Source organism: Myotis nattereri (genome assembly GCF_964212035.1).
Source record: "Myotis nattereri genome assembly, chromosome: 10".
NCBI lineage: Eukaryota > Metazoa > Chordata > Mammalia > Chiroptera > Vespertilionidae > Myotis > Myotis nattereri.
In genome coordinates this window covers 82,434,131-82,456,221 of record NC_138085.1, presented here as the reverse complement: position 1 = coordinate 82,456,221, position 22,091 = coordinate 82,434,131, and the positions used below count along the sequence as shown (strand labels likewise).

General features: G+C 54.0%; 1 protein-coding gene across 2 annotated transcripts in view; it reads right to left on the bottom strand.

Annotated features, from left to right (window-relative positions):
* Positions 1 to 470: 470 nt before the first annotated feature.
* The window catches only part of MBOAT2 (membrane bound glycerophospholipid O-acyltransferase 2), a 58,250-nt gene continuing 36,629 nt past the window's right edge, over positions 471 to 22,091 (bottom strand). Inside the window, exons 4-13 of one of the 2 annotated variants that reach the window (XM_081100576.1) lie at positions 19,575 to 19,670; positions 14,592 to 14,647; positions 13,170 to 13,224; positions 9,758 to 9,941; positions 7,499 to 7,691; positions 7,034 to 7,137; positions 6,080 to 6,144; positions 4,063 to 4,195; positions 2,506 to 2,657; positions 471 to 1,271 (exon numbers count right to left, since the gene is read on the bottom strand). In XM_081100576.1, coding sequence (XP_080956702.1) covers positions 1,049 to 1,271; positions 2,506 to 2,657; positions 4,063 to 4,195; positions 6,080 to 6,144; positions 7,034 to 7,137; positions 7,499 to 7,691; positions 9,758 to 9,941; positions 13,170 to 13,224; positions 14,592 to 14,647; positions 19,575 to 19,670 — 1,261 coding nt within the window. In that variant the 3' untranslated portion in view covers positions 471 to 1,048. The remainder of the gene's footprint in view (positions 1,272 to 2,505; positions 2,658 to 4,062; positions 4,196 to 6,079; positions 6,145 to 7,033; positions 7,138 to 7,498; positions 7,692 to 9,757; positions 9,942 to 13,169; positions 13,225 to 14,591; positions 14,648 to 19,574; positions 19,671 to 22,091) is intronic. The other variant, XM_081100577.1, reaches the window with a different exon arrangement.

Here is a 22,091-nt window from a genome sequence, read left to right as displayed (position 1 = left end):
GTGCTCCATGCACCTCCGGGTGACCAGTCGTTTGGGCATCACGGCGTTGCGGCCACGGGCCTTCTATAACATAGATAGAATTTATGCTTGGTAAATTTCTTCTAAGAGTCCAACGCACTAAAAATTGATTCAATGTTTACGTATCGCAGAAGCTCGGATGGGTCAGGAAAAACACTTCTGCTGAGCACCTGGGACCTGCCGCCGCCTGGCTCCAGCCCCGGCTCCAGCCCCGGCCGGACGCACAGCGCGGTCTTCACTCACGCCTGCCTTCCCCCGTCATCTCCTCTCTCTTTTGCCAGAAAATAAGCTTAAACTATCGCATTGCCGGTCTTTAATTATGTCTAAGAAATTCTTCCTTGAAGGGCTCGCTGACTGACACGAGGTAATGAAACTCTCCAGGGCAATGAGCTTCCTATAGTTTGGCATCCGAGCTGTTCACAGAGTCACTATGCACTGTAGTCACTGGAGATGCGCTAAGAAACCCCTTCAAATACTGAGGCGTTTATTGCATTTTTAAAATATCCACAATCTTAAATATCCTGTTTCCAATTTCCCCAGAATTCCTTCACAGCTCATTTCACATCGAATATTGGAATCGAGTTCTCACAATGTTACAGTTGAAAAGACCATTTAGGAATGACATTTGAGGAAAGAGAGGGTTTAAGGCAAGACATTCATTTGGAAAAGCTAATTTCCCTCCATCAGTCAGATGGACACCGTTATTTCCCCACCTCGCCACGGCCTCGGGGTGCACAGCGTACATTCAGCGACAGGGCACCCGGAGGAAGGACCCTGCGGCCAGACGCCGAGGTCCTGAGTGCCCACTGAGACCACGGAAATACCTTCTCTAAGGCGTGGCCCACAGGAACGTGGCGAGGGAGGGGGAGTATCACTGAGTACACAGAGACTTCCCTATCAGCAACTGTCCGATTCTCCCCCCCGCCCCCCCGCACCCTCAACTTACTCTCTTTTCCAACGAACCCCACCCCCTGGAGAAGGTGCTAAGATCGGTGGCTGTTAACATACAGAACACAGCCCTCGGTTCCCGTCACTCCGCTCCCGAGGGGTGTCTGGCGGCTTGTGCTGGACCCTGATTGCACACATTGTTTGTTGTTGTGGGAAAACTATTCTGTCCCCAGGAATTTTTGTCAAACTTTTTGGATCGCGACAGCTGCCTGTGTTCGTGTGGATCCTGTCCTCTCTGGGTCTTTTTCACGGGCAAGAACAACAATACTAAGAGGCCGGCAATGTGAAGGCAGTAAGACCAGGAGCTGAAAGAAAAAGGGAAGCAGTGATGAAACATGTGATCATGAGCCATCTGTCATAACTGCACATTTGTCCAAATGCCACCTGCCCTCCGCGTGTGTTTACTGACCACACTGCCCTCTTACCCTCCCCGCCCCCACCCTGAGTGACACCCCGCAGCGCGTGCGGGGTATTTATAAAGCTCCACAGAACGCCACGCGGGCTGTAAGCGTGAGCCTAGCCACCCTGCTACATTCCTTTGTGAGGGTCGGGAGGCCATGGCTAAATACACCCAGGAACCTCAGGCCCACAGGACCCAGTGCTCAGCGGGCAGAGGAGGCAGGGCCAGTGCAGACGGCTGCTGCTCAGCCTCTCCTGCTCGTTACTGTCCCCAATCAAGCCACGTGCATCCTAATGACGTGAGTAATAGACACACGCAACATGGACGTTACTGTCACAAAATAAAGAAATGCCACGTGATCAAAACTATTAGAAACCTCACTCCCCGAGTGAAATATAAGCCAAAATAGGGCCTAACCTCCTCCTACAGTATAAGTTCAAGGGATTGTGGACCAAAAAACTAGGCGAAAATTCAAACAGCTCCATCCCATTCAAAAATATGCAACAAGTGGTTACGATGGAACTTTAGCAGCAGGAGTTTCTTAATGTTTCCTGTACGGTTTTCATCACGTCCAATTCAACCATTTTTGACCCCGGGTTCTGTGCTGTCATTCTAAATGCCAAGATAATGGAGAATTTATGAAAGAATAAAGGTTTTGATCTCAAAGATATCACTAATGGAGAGGGTGGGGGAAGGGGAGGAGTTAGAGAAATAAAACATGAAATTCAAGACAGTAATTTCTACATTACAATGATGACCAAGGACCGATGAAACATGACAGACAGAGTGAAACCAAAGCAGGTGAGTGGAATAGGACTAATTTATGTCATTTTGATGAAAGGAAACAAGAGAAGGAAAGATTCCTTGCAAAGAACAGGAACACTTTCTGGTTCGCCCTTTGAGAGCCCAGAGGTTACCCGGCTGGTCGTTCTCCAATCAGACCCTCGTCTGAGGGCTGAGTGGGGAAACGCGCTACCAAGCATCCGGAGACCGTGTGCTTTTAGGCTAAAGTAACTGACGGTGCACTTAGCCGCAGGAAATGAGGCGACGGTGCCATTTTCCCGTCGTGCCCAAGAGCGAGGCGCTGTCTTTCACAAGCGGAGCCACCCCCAGGGACAGGGCTGCCGAGCAGCACTCACCTGTAGAACGAGAAGGACGGCTTGACGGAGAGCAGCACGAATGGCACCACCGTGTAACTCACGGCCACCTGGGTGGCTGCCCAGGTGACGACGTCGTACAGCAGTTTCCGCTGCGGGGACTTGAGGAAGTAATGTCGGAAGTTATTCCTCATCTGAAATAAAGGAGCGAGAGGATGGCTTCGCTTTTAACCGCTCGTCGGAGCGCACTGCCTCCCTCTACAGCCGCTCCGGGAGGTGGGTGCCCGCGCTCACACGCCGGCGGGTCTAGGAAACACGGTCCACACATGAGGAAAACACAGGGACGGGTGGGGAAGCTCACGGCAGATGTGTGAGTCTGGGCAAAGGGCATAATACAGGAGTTCTTTGCAACGTTTCTGTAGATTTTAGTTGTATTAAAGCTTAATATAATTTTTAAGTTAAAAATAGCATTGCCCAGCCCAACCGGTGTGGCTCAGGGGTTGAGCAGCGACCTATGAACCAGGAGGTCATGGTTCAATTCCCGGTCAGGGCACATGCCCAGGTTGTGGGCTCAATCCTCAGTAGGGGGCGTGCAGGAGGCAGCCGATCCATGATTCTCTCATCACTGATGTTTCTCTCTCTACCTCTGAAATCAATAAAAATATATTTGAAACACACACACACACACACACACACACACACACAACCATTGCCTAGAGCTCTTTAAGTCATCTTTGGTAGACGACAGCATATAAATGAAGTGGAATCTATTTTCCATCTTTTCATTGTGTAACACTGTCACCATGGTAACCCTGACCCGAGACAGCCTCCTCTTGCCCCTCGGCCTGTGTGCAGGACACAGAGCCTCCTGGAGAGAATGATGGCTCGCACACTGTTTGTTTGCTAACGGAGCTGGAATTGCTTCCCTAAAGGCAGCTTCTGCCCTGGCCAGCGCTCGCTTGGCCGGCGGCTCGCTTAATCGGAGCGACGTCCTGTACACCCAACGGTTTCAGGTTCGATTCCCAGTCAGGATGCAGGAGGCCACCAATCAATGTTTCTCTTTCACAGCAATGTTTCTCTCTCTCCCTTCCTTTCTCTCGAAAATCAATTTAAAAAAACAACATACCCTTGGGTGAGGATTAAACAAAATCCCATGGGAAACAAAGCAGTTTTCTAAAAGCCACTGTTTTAATGGTTTTAGCTTCTAGGACATTTCAGGTTTGAAATGTGAAACCTTAAACATCCTTTTTTCTTTCACGTTCCCGCTCCTCCCATCGGCTGTCACAGGCGTCGGCACTGGAACGGCGTCTGCCTGGGAATGGCTGGCGCGAAATCAGGCCCGTCCGCACCCCGCTCTCCCTCCCGACCAGGCTCCCAGGCGGCAGCTCCCGGGAACCTGGCTAAAAGGAGCCCACCCACCTGGCCTTACTGAACGTTCACGGCTCCTTTAGAAAGGACCATGCCCACTGGTGGGTGCCTCCCGTGTGCCGGCTTCTCAGCCGCACCAGGCGGAGCCCCGGGAGCCCTCGGCCATCCGCCCGCCCGCCGCTGGGCCGGCCCCAGGGCTGCCGTGGGCAGGGAAGGAACCCTGGCACTTACGGCTCGCGCCGCCAGCGTCATCAGCACCCCGGTCAGGAAGGTCAGGTAGTAGCCGGGGTACACCCCGTGCCAGATGGCGGACAGCACGAACGTCTGGACGGTGGGGTTCCAGGTGGTCCGTTCGTAACACACCCTAGGGACCCGCAGAGAGGTTAGCCTTGTCAAGCCCACAGCGGCCGTTCTTGTGTTCCCTGAGGGGGTCCAGGGGGCCCGGGAAACAACCACGCGTCACCTCAGGCCACAGCGTGGTCATCCGTGACCTCGGGGGCGTGACGGCTGTTAAGTGTCAGGTTTAGGGAGAGAAATGCAAGTGCATCTCTTGCTGGTCCAGCTGAGCTCAGAGCCCTTCCTGGCGTCTGGGCGGAAGGACAGTCGCACAGGAAACTGCAGCCCCGATCAGAGTGCGGGTACTTGGCACTGTTTGTCCTTCTTGTGAGCAGCCCAGACCTTCCTATTGAGCCGGGGGAGCTAGTCTTCCTGGGAGTGGGCGGCGCTTCGTCTAGAACAGCGGTTCTCAACCTTCTGGCCCTTTCAATACAGTTCCTCATGCTGTGACCCAACCATAACATTATGTTTGTTGCTACTTCATCACTGTCATGTTGCTACTGTGATGAATCTCATGTAAATATCTGACCTGCAGAATGGTCATAGGCGACCCCTGTGAAAGGGTCGTTCGACCGCCAAAGGGGTCGCGACCCACAGGTTGAGAACCGCTGGTCTAGAAGTTTCTTGTAACTGCCCGGAGAACTCAACTTGAATGAAAACAAGACGCACCTAAAGGCAGCAAGCTCAACACTTAACAGAAGCAGCAGCAGGTCTGCTGGCGACCTGCGCGGCCCCGGGAGACCGCAAGGCGGGCGGGAGCGGTGACGATACACGGGGGCACCTCGGGGAGAGGGACACGCGGCCGTCCGAAAGTCAAGGCGCGGATGCCGAGGCGGCACGGGCGGCTCATCAGGGAAGTCCAGCGCAGGGCGCTGTCCCCCGGGGTGTCTGAGCATCTTCCTGACGTCATCTTCCAGGACTGTCCCTCCGCCTGAGCTGCTCGGCCTCCCCGTCCGCCTGACGACCTCCTGCTGGTCCTCAAGGTCAGCGCGAGCCCTGCCTCCCGCTCTGGGCCTCTCTGCCCGGTCCCTGCCCTTCTCTCCTTCTCGCTGCCGGGAGCAGCAGGTGTAGACGGCTCTGCGGTGTCTCTAACAAGACGGTGAGCCCTGCCCCAGTCGTCAGAGCATCAGCCCACGAACCGAAGGGTCACAGGTTCGATTCCGGCCAAGGGCACGTACCTGGGTTGCAAGTTCAATCCCTGGGCCCCCGTGGGGTGAGTGCGAGAGTCAACCAACCAATTGATGTGTCTCTCTCTCTCTTCTCTCTTCCCTTCCCTTCCCTTCCACTCTCTCTAAAATCAACGGAGCCCAGCTGGCGTGGCTCATTGCCTGAGCGTCGACCTATGATCCAGGAGGTCAGGGTTTGATTCCCGGTCAGGTTGCGGGCTTGATCCCCAGTGTGGGACATGCAGGAGGCAGCCGATCCATAATTCTCTCTCATCATTCATGTTTCTCTCTCTCTCCCTCTCCCTTCCTCTCTGAAATCAATAATAAAAAGATATTCTCTTTAAAAAAAAATCAATGGAAAAAAATATCCTCCAGTGAGGCTTACCCAAAAAAGAAACCAACAAAACGACCGTGAGGCTTGCAGGGCTGCGTCCTGGGCCCGACGTGGGAAGGCCCCGGCTGGTGCTGGGAAGTCTAGGGCGCATGCTCGGCGCCCGTACAGTCACGTGTTCCGTTTGGCCAGCTCCCAGGGAATGAGCAGGAGGACCTGGCCTGGCCTGGCCTTGGCAGGGGCCCTCACGGGCGGAGGGGAGGTCAGGGCCAGCCGCCTCCGGCCCGGCCCCGCAGGGGGAACAGCGTTTCCGGTGTCACCAGGCCGCGTGTCCCTCGCACGCCGTTCCCTAACCCGGGGCGGCTCAGCGATGCCCGACCTCGCGGGGCGGAGGGCAGCGCGGGAGGGAACGTACCTTTTGAGCCACAGCGCCGTCTGGATGTTCCAGTTATCGAGAAACATCTTGAAGCTGGTTGACCCCTGAAAAACAGAGCGACGTTTCTCTTGGCCCAACGAAGGGATGACGTTCGGAAGGTGGGTAGCAAGCCCTTCTTGTGCTAAAGGTAAGGGGCCTGGCAGGGACTGGAGTGTCCTGGCGTTGTTCCTGTGCGCGCTCTTCTGACTCAGTGACGGGGGCTCAAGGGAGCGCGTGTGGCGTGGGGCACCCCCCCCAGCTCAGCGGGCTCTCGCCCTCTTCTCCTGCCTGTGAGCATTCGGGGGGGGGGGCGGCGGGGGGGGGGCGTCAGGCATTATCCCCAAGAAAGTCCCAATGCTCAAGCAAAGGGCTCGGGCTCTCTGCCGAGGATGGACGTGCTCTAAGGCCCCCGGCTACGCTCCCTGGCGCCGCGCCCTGCAGCCACCCCTCCCGGCTCCTGGAACGCTGGCCCCGCCGGGCACCCCCGCAGGAGTGGGCTGCCACCATCCGCCCGCCTCCAGCCCCTCGCAGAGCTTCTCCCAGGAGCTTCCCTCACGTCGGAGGGAGCCTCGGTCCTGGCTCGATGAGAGAAGGTGTATTATTATTAAAAATCCTCCACCACGCCCTGGCCGGTGTGGCTCAGTGGACAGAGCATCAGCCTGGGGACTGATGGGTCCCGGGTTCGATTCCGGTCAAGGGCACATGCCCGGGTGGCGGGTTCAACCCCCAGTAGGGGGCGTGCAGGAGGCAGTCAATGAATGCGTCTGTCTCATCATGGATGTTTCTATCTCTCTCTCCCTTTCCCTTCCTTTCTGAAGTCAATAAAAATATATTTTTTTTTTTTAAAAAAAAAACCTTCGACACCACTCTTGGGCATCACCTCATAACTCTATGAAAGCAAACCATGGTTCTTTGAGTGTCACATGGCAACTAACGTCTCCGTGAGGTACCAACCTCTATTTGCTGAATCCTCAAGTTGGAAATCAAGTCCCAGCGAGCTTCCCCGTGTCTGTCGTAGCCTCTGAACCCGAAGCCAGCAGCATTGTTAATCGCGTCGGCTGCGGTGAATAAGCAGGGGGTGGGGTATGAAGAACCTGTGTCCCCCCACCCCCCGCCGCGCCCCCCAGAAGGGCCTGCCATCGGACATGTCCTCTCTTATTCTCAACCAGGAAAAGCAGGGCATTCCCATTTCCGTCTAACACCATGGGCCTTGGTCCCGTTTTAGGGTCTCCGAACCGTTTCTGGGACACACCCTCACGGTGTGGGTATGAGCCATAGGGCTCCTGTCTTCTACATGAGCAACCCTCCTTGTTCTCACCGGCTTCCTCTCTATGCCCTCCAGGGGGCACTCCCCCGGCTGCGTAAGGTGTAAGACACACGTCCGCACACTAACAGGAAACCCGTCCACATGCTACTCACCTAACGTCCATGCAAAATAGTATTTGGGTCTGGCAGCCAGGAGGGAGACATACAGGTAGAGAACCTTTGTCGGCCACGAGGCTGTCGCTTGAAAATGCGCGTCGATGTTGTACTCCACGGGGAGTGCGTTCGAGACGGTCAGGTGGACCAGTAAGGACAGCCCACAGACCACCAGCTTCTGCACCACGGCCGCCTGCATGGAGAGACGGGCATCATCGCTGACCCCCCCTCTGTGGGGCATCACCCCCTAACCCACCCCCTCTGAGGGCGTCACCCCCCAACCCACCCCCTTCCATGGGGTGTCACCCCCTAACCCACCCCCTTCCATGGGGTGTCACCCCCTAACCCACCCCCTCTGAGGGCGTCACCCCCCAACCCACCCCCTCTGAGGGCGTCACCCCCTAACCCACCCCCTCTGAGGGCGTCACCCCCCAACCCACCCCCTCTGAGGGCATCACCCCCTAACCCACCCCCTTCCGTGGGATGTCACCCCCTAACCCACCCCCTCTGAAGGCATCACCCCCTAACCCACCCCCTCTGTGGGGGTCACCCCCTAACACCCCTGCGAGGGGGGTCATGGCCTAACCCCCCCCCCCCGCCCCCCGTACCCTGTTCACTGTCTCCTACGCAGTGAGGCCTGAGAGGCTGAGAGGCCGCCGAGAGACACAAAATGGTCCGTGGGAGAGGCCTGGACACACCGATGTCCAGTCTGACACTCAACCCAGTTCGATCTAGAATTTCTCAGCAAAAATGCCACTAACAGAAAGTATGGAGACAGAAGCCCCTTTTTGGTCTAAAATACAATGAGCTGCACAGTGGGCCACGATTCTCCACGCTCGCTCTGTCTACAATAACTTGGGGTGGGGGGGCTGACCCTTTGCTCCAAGCCCCACGTTCTGAGAAACACACGCACCCCCTTTTACTGTCACAGACTTTCTGAGCAACTTTCTTCTCCTGGGACTTTCATTTTATTTTTTAATATATTTTTATTGGTTTCAGAGAGGAAGGGAGAGGGAGAGAGAAACATCAATGATGAGAGAACCATGGACCGGCTGCCTCCTGCACACCCCCCACTCGGGATGGAGCCTGAAACCGGGCCTGTGCCCTGACCGGGACTCGAACCCTGACCGCCTGGTTCCTAGGTCGGCGCTCAGCCCCTGAGCCAGGCCGGCCGGGCTCGTGGGACTCTCAGATCCCCCCAGGCCAATCCCGCAGAGAGTCCGCGGACACAAAGCCCAGCCCTGCCTGACGAGGAGGCGGCACCCCGCGGGCCAGGCGCCCCGCAGCGCAGAGCGAGAGCATGGAGGTGCCGCACAGCCCGCAGGGGCCAGGAGGGCACCGGCCGCGGGAGGGGAAGTGGGCAGGGCCCGCGACAGCGCCTGGCACTGGGCCGTGCTGTCGAAGTGCTGGCGGTGGCTCTTTCTTCCGTCGCTGGGATGGGAAAGGGCTGTGGCAGAGGTGCTGCTGGAAGGCGGCTTTCAGAGAGCGGGAGATGCCACCAGGCGAGGGGGGGGAGCACGCGGAATTGGCTGGAACACGCAGCCTCAGGGGGAACCCCGGGCAGTCAGGGCGGCTCCTGGAGGACTCCACACCTCGCTCGAAAGCGTTGTTCTCAGTAGGGACGGGCAGTTTCCTGAGTTACCTCTTTCTCTTCTATCATGATTCGTTCCACCAAGCATCACCGCCAGGTCCTGGGCGAAGATGCATTTCTCTTGCAAAATATATTTTTTAAGAAAGAGGCAAAGGGGGGAGAAAGAGATTTTTTGTCGTTCCACTTATTGTGCATTCAGTGGTTGATTCCTGCATACGCCCTGCCTGGCAGCGACGAACCCGCACCTTGATGAATCAGGACGATGCTCTAACCAACTGGGCTACCTGGCCAGGGATAGCAAAATATTTTAAAGAAACAGATGGGTCAATTCAAAACTTGAAAACGGTCGGCCCTAACCGGTTTGGCTCAGTGGATAGAGCGTCGGCCTGCGGACTGAAGGGTCCCAGGTTCGATTCCGGTCAGGGCACAGGCCCAGGTTGCAGGCTCGATCCCCAGTGGGAAGCATGCAGGAGGCAGCGGATCCATGATCCTCTCTCATCATTGATGTTTCTCTCTCTCTCTCTCTCTCTCTCTCTCTCTCTCCCTTCCTCTCTGAAGTAAAAAAAACCTGCATTTAACAAAAACCCAAGCTTGAAAACATTCGTATCTTTAAATGAACAGGACCCCTCCTCCGCACGCGCGACGCGCCCCGGAGACCCGGCTCTCACAGTTGGGGACGGCTCCGCTCCTCCGCAGGGGGGCGCTGCTCCGCCGTCCTCGCCCGACCGCGTCACGTGGTGGGACCTGCCTTCGATGAAGGTGACGTAGTCCTTGTAGGAGCAGAGGGGCCCGGCCAGGATGCCCATGAAGTTGCAGTTGTAGCTCAGGTACTCCAGGAGGCTGGGCATGCGCCTGCAGGTCAGAGTCAGAGACGCCCGGCCGCCGTGAGACCGACAGGCGCGAGCTGAGACTCGGCGAGAACCGCCGCCCCCCACCCGCCGCCTCTGGCCGGAGCGGAGCGGGCTTCCCACGCCACGCGCGCCGCGGCGAGAGCCAGAGGGCAGGGTGTGCTCCTGCGCAGCCGATTTCCACAAAAGAGTTTGCATACAGATCGTTTCGAGCAACCACGCAGGGTTCCTACGTGATTCTTCACAAGAAAACACGGCTGCATGGACGAGACCTGGCAGAGAGCATCGCCTCCTGCCGGTCCGTCATCCGCTCGTGTAAGACGCCGGCGTGGCCCGGCCGGCGGGGCTCGGGGGCTGAGCATCGACCTATGAGCCAGGAGGTCAGGGTTCGATTCCCGGTCAGGGCACAGGCCCGGGTTGCAGACTCGATCCCCAGTGGGGGGCGTGCAGGAGGCAGCCGGTCCATGATTCTCTCTCATCATGGATGCTTCTCTCTCTCCCTCTCCCTTCCTCTCTGACATCAATGAAAACGTATTTTAACAACAACAAGAAGCAGAGGTCCCTGCCCACCTGCCACCAGCAGGGCTCCTGTCAGGTCTCTTACAATCGTCTACATTGCAAAGTGTTTTTCGGGATTTTCTCTTGAGAGCGCACAGCTGCCGGGAGCACACAGCTCTCAGCAGACTTCCCCCCGCGGCTCCCTCTGCTGCGTGGGGAGGCAGCACGCTCCCGGCCTCCAGCCCCGGCCCGCCCAGCCCCCCCTCCCCGCAGCCGCGCTCACAAAGGGGCGCCTTGTGCGTCCACAACAGAGCCCCATTGTCGCTGCCAATTATTTCAAGACCCGAAGCAATGCCAGCTTGTCCAGCGCAGCTCCGTCTCACCCGTCACGCTATGTATCGCTATGCGCGAGGACGGGAGATAACGCTGAGCCATGAAATCCGCTGGAATAATTCCTGGCTCAACTGTCATTTCAAACAAGCCGTTTCGGGGGCTGCAGCGGGTCACTATTATCGGCTGCAGGAATGAGAACCGAGTGTGATCATGTTCTGTTCACTGATGATGTTAAACGGGTCCGTCTTTCATTCCGTCGGCATTTCCCCGACAGGAACAGTGTGGCCCCAGGCTGCGCTCCTCTATCTCCGCATTCCTGAGGTTGGTGGCAGTAATTCTCTGTTGTTGGGGACTGTCCTGAGCCCATAGGGTGTTCAACAGCATCTGGGCCTCTCCCATTCCGTGCCAGCAGCACCGCCCGCCCCCCTTCTCCCCCCCCCCCCACGTGTGACAACAAAAACGTCTCCAGGCATCGTCACGTGTCTTCTGGGGGCACAATCGCCCCCAGGGGTGACCTGCCAAGCAGGAGACAAGGATCGAACGATGAACAAGACCAAGTTCTTCCCCATGGAGCTCACGTTCGGGTCGGCAGGGGAACAATCAAAATAAACATCGACCCTCAGACAATGACACAGCCGGTGAGAGAAACAGGCGGCCAGGGCTCGAGTGTGATGCAGGGAAGGGAGGCGCGATCCTGACGGGGAGCGTGCGGTGACGTGCACTGAGCTGAGCGAGGGAGAGCGGTGGCTGCTGGCGCTTTCCGGGCCATATGCACGGGGTCAGAAGTTTCCTAGTTTATTCTCAATTCTCAATTCGCTGGAGGATTTGTGTCCGGGGAGGGACGATAGAATTCAAAACACATTAAAAGGATCTCTGGCACCTGGCCAGTGTGGCTCAGTGGTTGGGTGTCGACCTATGAACCAAGAGGTCTGGGTTCAAGGCACATGCCTAGATTTTGGCTCAATCCCCAGTAGGGAGTGTGCAGGAGGCAGCCAATCAGTGAGTCTCTCTCATCATTGATCATTGGTGTTTCTATCTCTCTCTCCCTCTCCCTTTCTCTCTGAAATCAATAAAAATAAACATAAAAATTTAAACAAGGATCTCCGCCTTCGGGGTGGAAAGGACTGCCCATGGCGGGAGAGAGCCTGGAGCCCAGCAGGGAAGCTATTACAGCAGACACTGTAGGAAATGGCGCTGGGCTGGGGGGCCTCAGTGGGAAAGGTGATGGGTCAGTCAGGTAGAGAGGGTAAGATTCAAGGTCAGCCAAGAGGGAGATTTCACAGAAATCGTTCACTGGACTTGCTGACGTGCATTTGCAATAGGAAAAAGGGAGTTTGCCTAAGTCACTAGTGATAAAGGGCACCGTGATTCTTAATTTGGGGTGACCAATTCAACATGCGTCCAACCAGCAAGACGGGGTGTCTTTCCACTCCGCTTCCTCCCACAGTTCAGAGTGGAGAGCGGAGTCTACCCGGGGCTGGGTGTCTGCCAGGCAGCGGTGGGAGACAGATGGATGGGAGCTGGGAATCCGCTGCTCAGCGGCCCCCGAGACACACCAAGGCCTCGCGGGGATCACAGGACCCGGATCAGTGAACCTCTCATCCACTGAGTTACTCGAGTGCACATCTACTGACTATAAATCTAACTGCAGAGGCTATGAAGGTACGACATTTTAAAGGCGGGGAGATGCAAGGAGACATCGCCCGGGACGGAAAGCGAGCACCGGGGTGGGTCTGCCTACGCCCTCAACCGTCGTCTCGTTCTCGGGCAGCCGTGCACCTGTTTGTTCTAGATTGTCAGGACACACGCGCCTCAGATGTAAAACACGCGTCTGATCTCTAATTGGATTATTTTAAGGAAGATCCTTCCAAAGGTGAGCTATTCCTTAAGCTCGTCAACAGAGCGCCCATAACCAGTGATGCCGAAGTCGATGCGGCGAATTCCTCAGGTAAAGATGAGACTGTCTTACCGGGTCGCCATTGTCTGAAAGCAGGGCCTCCAGGCGCCGTGTTAACGCAGCACATCTTGCCCAGCACCTGCGTCAAGCTATCGGCCTACACGGGGCCGCTGCAGTGACTGCTCATCACTACAGGGCAGGCACGAGGGCCAGCGCTCTCCCTGGCTTCAGGGGTCTCATGGGAGAGATGGAGAATTTGGCAGATGGCCTCGTGGTACCGGGAGGTGCATGCTGGGTGGCGATCCGGCCAAGGGATGCCTGTTCACAGGAGGGAAGCCTCGCCGAGGCCGGCAGGACGTGGTGGAGGGGTGTGCAGAGGGAGGAAGTTGGGTTTTCGTGAAGGAAGTACCTCCGGCATGACAAGTCGGCCGTGGCCAGGAGAGTAGTGTGTGTCCCAGGCCGAGACAGCGGGAAGCAGGCGGGACACAATTAAGAGGCACGCACCTTACAGCCAAGTCTCTCTGTGACGGAGTGAGGTCTTCGTCCTTCCGAAACATCCCTGAGAAACAGAAACAGGCTCTCTCACCAACCGGGATTTCTCCAAAGGAAAGAACGGTGTTTCCCCTTCACACTCTCGTCACTTTTCTCATTGGAAATGCACGCTACAATCCCAGCCGTGGTAGAGTCGGCTCCTTCCTCGCCTTTGCAACACAAGCTCCAGCCTGTCAAAGCCCATGGCGGGCCTAGGGCTGTATGAGGTGAACGCACACATCAGGGAACTAACCTGACTCTTCTTTAGAGAAAATCATTACTAAGTTAAGAAATCCCCAGAGCTAACACGTTTCCTAGCAAACTTGTCAGAAGGGGCATGAAAATGTTTCTGTCGTTGGATGGCTTACATGGCCAACATCAGTGCTACGGGAGGAATGACTTCCCCACCCCCACACGACTCTGATGAACGAGATGACTCTACCATCGTCTCCCGCTTACCTTCCCCCCAAACAGAAGGATGTTATGATTACACGTCAACCTACTAGATCCTAAACCCAATTTAAAGGCCAAAGGAGGACTAAATTAAGAGGCAAACAACACTTTTAAAAAGTATTTGTAGCCCGGCGGGTGTGGCTCAGTGGTTGAGCGTTAACCTATGAACCAGGAGGTCACGGTTCGATTCCCGGTCAGGGCACATGCCGGTTGCAGTCTCCATCCCAGTGTGGGGCGTGCAGGAGGCAGCTGATCCATGATTCTCTCTCATCATTGATGTCTCTCTTTCCCTCTTCCTTCCTCTCTGAAATCAATAAAAATGTATTTTGAAAAAACATATTGATAGGTCTTCCCCAGCAGGGGGCGCAGGATGGGTGACACACACAATGGGGCTGACACCCACCTGAGAAGCTCCCGAGGCCACTGCCAAGGGCTAACCTACCCAGGGTGCCCCCCACCTCCCAGTCTTAGGACTCAGAGCCCCGACTGAGCATTTCCTATGGCAAGAGATCCACTCGCTGAAGGTGAAAATGTGAACCTATAAGTTCTGATACTAAGAACGTGCATGTGAGTGTAAGGGAGAGAGGGTGGCGGAAACATTCACATTTTAACACAAATGTAGCACAGAGGGGAGGCAGAAATGAATAAAACTTTATTTAGACCAAATACTAGTATCTATTTGCTTTATATTCTAAATTTCCCCTAATGTGGGTCACATGACGGACTCACACTATTTTACTTTGCTTTTGTCACTGAACTAAAGACAAAATTAAGATAAAATACTGAAAGAGAACACGCTGTAGGCAGAGTTCAGGATCTGTTTTCCCTGCCTTACCACCAGCCCTTTCTAATCAAGAGCAGAAAGTGATGGTCGTATCTCAAGCAAGAGACGAACTGAATATGACGTCTTCCAGGGATGGAAAGTGAATTTCTAATTCTTACCGTCATGAATTTCATAAGCCAAGCTCGTGATCTTCTGGGTCATTATCATCATCGGGCTGTGACAAAATAAAGAATGAATACATTAAAAGGGCATATTTAAAATAATAGTTACGATACAGGAAAAGGAGTTTATTTTGCTTATACGACTACGAAATTGTGAATATTTTTTAACATTAATAAAGACCTTCGGGGAGAGAAGTGGGGGCTGCTGTGTTTGGGGAGGTGCAGGGAACCTGGGCCTCGATTTACAGAGCGAACAGGACAAGCTCGTCCACGGAACCAGGTCACGTGGGAGCAGGGCTGCAGGCTCGATCACGTGGGAGTCACGTGGAACAGGGCCACTGTGCCTGAGGACGGGAGGCCAGAGGGAGAGGACCGCACAGGCTTGAGACCGCCCGCCACCTGGCCTTGACCGAGCCCTTTTTCAGAATCCCAGCTGCCTGTCGCCTCGGGGGTACGCCTCAAGGCGGAAAGGGAGCTGCTGGGAGAAGGGGAGTGGGCACCACATTGAAGGAGTTTGGGTAAGAAACACAGAATGAAACAGGACGCAAACAGGGGAGAGAGAAGGATGCTGCCCACCTCCCCGTCCTGGGAGCCAGGCCCCAGGGGGTGGCCCGTCAAAGACGCCCCAGAGACAGCGCGGGGCCCGGGCGCTCTCGCAGGGAAGGAAGACGAACATCACGCTGCCAGTAAGACAATGGCTCTATTTCCCCCATTTCCCCATCTCTAACGGATGAAGAACTTGGAAAGGAAAAGTAAGTCTACGTGGGAAAGCCAGCAGGATCCGTTTTGGCCCTGCAGCTGTCGCACTGGCAGCCAGGCAGAAGGCCCGAGAACAAGTCGCCACGGCTTGTGTATTCATCGTTTTGGGATTCCAGTCAAACCAGGAAGCCCTGTGGGCTGCAGGTAGGACGCGGGCTGCCCCCTGCAGGTCCCGGGAAGGACCCCAGCCCGGCGGGGCCCGCCCTGCCCTCTTCTACCTGCCCCCTGCTCGGACCGGAGGCTGGTCAGCGGCCACTGTCCCCGGGACACTTGGTCCCTGCCAGCAGGTCCTGGAAACCCGGATCCTGATGTTTGGTTCTGCCCAAAACGTCCATGAAGATGTGGTCCACGCTGACCCGACTACCTGGCCCACCTCCCTAACGCCAGAGCCATGACCTCCAGGCTGGAGGGGGAGGCTTATGCCGGCAATGCAGCCACAGCACAGCTGTCGGACCAGTGACACGACGGGACTTTGTTATGCGTCAATCCCGTGCACCACAAAGTAGAAATAAACATCATGGCTGTCTGAACCCAGCGATGCTTTCCAAGTATGGCCGTTTCGGACAGGACCAACGATCCACTAGCCCTTTAAACACACGGAGAAGCCCAGCCCCTGTGGCTCAGCAGCTGAGCGTTTACCCAGGAGCCAGGAAGTCGCCGGTTCAATTCCCGGTCAGGGCACAGGCCTGGGTGTGGGCTCCATCCCCCAGTGGGGGGGCATGCAGGAGGCAGCCCATCCATGATTCTCTCTCTTCATTGATGTTTCTCTCTCTCTCCCCTCTCCCTTCCTCGCTGAAATCGATAAAAAATGTAAAAATAACTAACTAAATAAAATATCCTTCAGTTCTAACTTCTAATTCCCATGTCACCTTAAAACACAATAAAAACGACTGATAAAATAGCATTCCATTTATTTTATCAGCTTAGTGACATACTTTCCTGCTAGGTGCCACATGCAGGGCGGGCAAAAGGAGGGTGAGAGCTGCTTGTAAGAAAATAATACAAGACTTTCTAGATAGCAACCCAGGAATGAACTCTGTGCCTCTCGCACTCACAGCTGTAACCCTCCTGCTCCTCCCTCGCCCGGCCCAGAGGTTCCGACCGCAGCCTGTGCTCCGAGCGCACGCCCTCTGCCCGCGGGCACCGCCCCGCGTCTCATCTCATCCTTCCAAGGACTCTCACAGCCACCGCCTTTTCATTTCTCAAACGACACGGCTGCTTTAGGGTCTGCTTTTCCTCTTTAGAACGTCTGTGAGGTAAGGAACTAGCAGTCTTTTCCGCCGGCGCCCAGCACTGCGCCCGGCAGAGACGCACTAAATCACACCTCTCGACAGCAGGCAAACCCGTCTCCTCGGCGTGGCGACCTGCCATTCCTCCTGCCTGGCTTCTGGCCTGAAAGCGCTCCCCACTCAGCTCCGGAATGATCTGTCCACGGCCCGGGTGCCCCAGGAAGCGCGGGCTCCCCCACTGTGGTGCGGACGGGGTGCAACCAGCTCACCCCTCTTTCCTCTCTGGCGCCCAGCAGCCCTGAACACTCCCTGCGGCTCTCGATGAGCGGCAGGCCTCGCCTCTGGTCCGGCCCGTCCCGGGGCAGCCGGGGGCCGCGGCGTGAGCATAAACACCGCGGACACGGTTCTAGGGAGGGGCTGCGAGGAGCAGGTGGCAGAGAGAAGCGAGAAGCGCTGGAGGGGACGTCAGCGAGGGGGTGTGGTGAGTGAGTGCCAGGAAGGTCCCCAAGGGGACTGGACAGAGCCCGCACCGGCCTGCACAGCGAGGGCCGCGGGACAGACCCCCGATAGCAGGCCCCGGGGCAGGGCCGGGGCGGGGGGGCGGGGGGCGTTCTAATCGGGCAGGTCCCCTGCAGCAGAGACTGGCTTTCCTGACAGCACATGTGGGTCACGAACACCTGCTTCTGTGACAGTCAGAGCGACTGCACCAGCATTTCACTTACACCTCTCCCGACACACTCACGCGCACACACACACACACCATGCACACGCACATGTGCACACGTGCACACACCACGCACAGAGTAAGGCTCCCTCGCCGCGTGCACGTGAGACGCCCCACAGAGCTGCCCGGTGAGCCCTCAGCAGGGCCTGGCCTCACCCCTGGGCTCTCGCTCCCGGGCGCCAGGCCCCCCACGGAGGGGCACTTACTCAGCTCTACCGGCTGCAGCCGCCCACGCTGGGGGGCTGCTCCACTGACCTCATTAGGACCCAGCCGGATCCTCTCTGCTACTACACACTCAGCGCTTCTAAACGCCTGCAGATTCCATCAAGGGGAGCCTGCCTCTAGGGGCTTTTCTCTCCTGTGCCCGAGAGAGAGGAGAGAGAGAGAGGCCTTCAACTTAGATCTGCCAGAATAGTCCCCTTCAGCCAATCTGTCCGTCTAATACATATCAGCTCACTGATTATGGGCAAATGTTTTTCTTAATCGATAAAAATTACACGTTGTACTCAAAGTTTTATATCAGCTTTTCCATTTTTAAGATGCTATGTAGTTTTTTTCCTACATACATCGATCTCTCTCTCTCCCCCTCTCTCTCCCTTCATCCCTCTTTCACGCTCTGAAAAGCAATGGAAAATTTATCTCAGGTGAGGATTTTTTAAAAATGCCTAATTTCGCTCTTATTTGTCATAACACAAGTGCGTGTTCCAGGCGATGAAGTTGCCGCTGCGAGAGCACAGCTCGGCCCACGGAGTCAGGTTCCTAGGCTGTGTTTACGCTCCCGTGCGGGGTTCCTTTGCTGGAGTGTTACTACCGATTCAATAAGGAGTAAGTCAACGCCTCTCCGTGCTACGCTTCAAGGATACCGTGGTGAGCAAGACCAGTAGTCACTGTTCTCAGGAAAATTAAATTTCCTACGTCGTTTTGATTCTTTTAAAGAGACACAACTAGCTCCTCCTTCCACTGAGGTATGACGACCTGTGACTGTCTGTTCTTCAAGTTCACTAAGATGCTCGCTCGGGGGCCAGTCTACCCAGGGTCCTGCTCGCGTTCATTTCCTCGGGGACCTGGGACCGTGCGCCAGGGGGCAGCACCGCGCCGCCTCCTCTGAACCCCAGGTGCACCTCCCCTTCTATTCAACACGCTGCTAACCACTCAGCGTCTCCCATCAGGTTTGCTTTGGCGTGGCTCTGCTTGTTCTTTTGAATGCAATCTCCTCTCATCTGAGCCTATTTTTAAAACCTGTTTAATAAAAGCAAAATCCCTTTTAATCTCGTCAAGGAGAAGAGAACGTTCCCCTTCTCAAGCTCCCCGTTTCCCGGGGGACTTCCCGCTGCGTCACACACTCGGGTCCATTTCTGCTGTTGGACAATGTTTTTCCTGGACGCCGTGACTTGCTTTGTTTCATTTTTTTGCACTTTGGTCGTCCTCAAATTGGGTTTCTGGTCATTACTTATCCTGTCAGATGACTCGGGACCGACTTAAAGGCAGGTCTTCGTGTCCCGTTTGGTAGAGAGAGCTGGCCGGCTGACACAGAGAGCCGGGAGGCTCACCGGCAGCTTAGGGACGGCGCGCAGTCAGCTCTTTGGGGCTTGGCCTGCGCCGATCTCTCGACAGGCACTCGGTGGGTTTTGTCACAGCAAAGAGGACCACAGAGGGACGAGGCCCCCTTGGAAGGAGCAAGCCGAGTTCGTCCCACCACTCAGCGGGCCCCGGGGCAGAAGGATGGAGAACACTGCTCGAGAGGGAAATGCAGGAAGCGAGATCCATGCTCCAGGGCGTTCTCTGGGAGACCCAGGCGGAATGCGTTCGCCCAGGACCCTGGTCCAAAGAAAGCCGCGAGGATGCTGAGAGGCAAGACAGGCCATCAGAGCGCATGCAGAAGCTGCGGAGTGACCCAGAGAGCAGAGAGAGAGAGACGGGGGGCGAGGATGCGGACTCAGGGGGGCTGGTAGGCAATGGCTGGAAAGGACTGCAGGGATTTCTATTGGAATTGGGAAACGCTTTCAATGTCAGATGCCATGTGACAAGTGAAATTGTTAGACTAGCTTAGCCAGTGTGAGGGGAGAGGTGACTTGATGGCTTTGTGACACTACAGAAGACCGTTTTACAAGGGCATTTCTACATTCATAACGGACTTTTCAACTAAAATGTTCAGTAAGAGCTTTTCATGTGAACCACTAAATGCAACTATATCTTGTCCTTTAACCAACATGTTAGAATAGAAAAGAAAAGAAAAAACAGGCTACTAAATCAAAGTTTTCATCTTACCCTGAAAAATCAGCAGAATATTGTCCATAATCAAAGATATAGACTCTAGTAATTTGGCACACTATGAGGTATCCCAAAGCAAACACAAAACAATATCTGGAAAACAAAAATAAGCCGGATTAGTGAAAATAAAGGGTTCATTTGGTTCAAGAACACATTTAAGTAATTTGTTAACTATGTGACAGGGTTTGAAACTTCAGTGTCACTAGACCCACTCCCCGAGAGCTTTCTTCAATAAGTTCGAAAAACTCCGCTAGTTCCCGCTCCCGTGTGCTGGGACGCGGGGCCCCGTCAATGGCTAACGCATGCGATGGCTGCCTCCGTCCACTTCTTCCTTCTGAAAGGCCTCCAGGCACCAAATTCTGGATCTGAAAGTCATGCTCTCGGGCATAAAACTGTGGTTCGCTCTACTCACTCCTCCTTCTTTCTAGAAAAAGATATTTAGCACAAAAACATCTGGCTGAAATGTTCATTCAACAAACTCTTCGTGGGATTTTTACACATGTGTCCTCAGTGGTCTCTGAGCATACATCCTGCGTGGGCATCAGACGTGCAGTTCCTCACACTGTTAGGCATGGGAACTTGTGATAACTAAGCCATGGTGCGGGGGGAGGATTTACATGTCGATAGGAGAGGACACAGACCCAGAAGCAGATCCGGGACTATATACATGGCATGGCACGGAGTGAAGGCTGCGGGCAAGTCACGGGAGTGGACGGGTTACCTCCCAAGGAGTTGACATCTGGTGGGGAAAAGCATGTTGTACCTGCATCTACACAATTCTAGCTGGATTCAAGAATTATACACAAGACAGAACCAAGCACACAGAAGCTGTGGGTAAAGATTCAAATGTGCTCAAATGAGGGAAAGACTTTCTCATCATTTCTAATATTAAATACTAGTAGCCCGGTGCACGAAATTCGTGCACATTAAAAGGGAATTAATTGCCCTAACCGGTTTGGCTCAGTGGATAGAGCATCGGCCTGCGGACTCAAGGGTCCCAAGTTCGATTCCAGTCAAGGGCATGTACCTTGGTTGCGGGCACAGCCCCAGTGGGGAGTGTGCAGGAGGCAGCTGATCGATGTTTCTCTCTCATCAATGTTTTTAACTCTCTATCCCTCTCCCTTCCTCTCTGTAAAAAATCAATAAAATATATTTTTTTAAAAAAGGGAATTAATTAGCGGAGATATTTTAATATTGCTATTTGCCCTTTCTCTATAATAGAAGTGTGAGAGATGAAAGGAAATTAGTAAAATGTATGAAAATAACATATAAATTTATTAATAAACAATAACAAAAGGATATAACAACAACAGAGGCATGATATAAAAACAACAAAAACATGATATGAAAACAACAAAAACATGATATGAAAACAACAAAAATATGATATAAAATAACAGTGATGCAAACAATGACTGATAAAGTGATTAAACTTATTCTAATATCTCCCTGTACACCACATTAAGAGTGAAAACACTTTCAGAGTGCTTGACTAATTTCCCTTGTGATGAAGTATTTAGAACTTTAACTGTAAGATCACATGCTCTTCAAACTCAAGAGAAAGCAACATATAACTGACCATGTGCAAAAACGGGTTCAGGTAGGAACATGCCTACTCTGTCTAGAGTTTGTCCTTGTGATTTATTAATAATCATCAAAAATGCTGGCATCATGGGAAACCATCGTCAAATCAATTTAAATGGGAGACCAGTGTCAGATGGGGACAAATTAATTCTTGGAATCAGAACAACCTCTCCCTCTGCAGATCCTGTAAATACTTCAGCTTCGATAATGTTAGGTCATAATCTTTTGATAATAAATCTGGTACCATTACAAAGACCCCATTTACTATTGAGATTCCTCAATTGCATGATGATTGCACCCACTTTCAATTTTAATTTATGACATGGCATTCCCAAAGGAATAATACTATTAAGAAATTCGATGGGAAAATTTTCCTTTTCAGCATCATCTGTGGAATCAATGGAATCATCACTCAAATATGTGTGCAAATCTCCATCAAGTATATCCAAATTTTCTTCATTTAATTTTTGAACATGCTTATTTTTTGGACAAAGAATTGCACATTTAGATATATTTTTAATATTATCTATAGCAGTGATTCTCAACCGTGGCTGCACATTAGAATCACCTGGGAATCTTTTTCAAATCCTGATTCCTGGGTCTCATCCTCCGGAAATTGTTTCTTTGTTATGGAGTGGGGCCACAACATTAGTAACAAAGAGACAGAATTTCCGGAGGATGAGGCCCAGAAATCAGGGTTTTAAAATGATTCCCAGGTGATTCTAATGTGCAGCCAAAGTTGAGAACCACTGATCTATAGATATAGTATTTCCAAAGGTAGCTTCAATTATAGATCCATTACAAATCATTTCACTTCCATGCTCAGCTCCGAGGGCGGGTTCCTGCCTGAAACCTCTCCCTGAGGGCAGGTTCCTGTCTGAAACCTCGCCCTCCAGGAAACAGCTGGGGGAGGGTGCAGCTGTTTCCAAG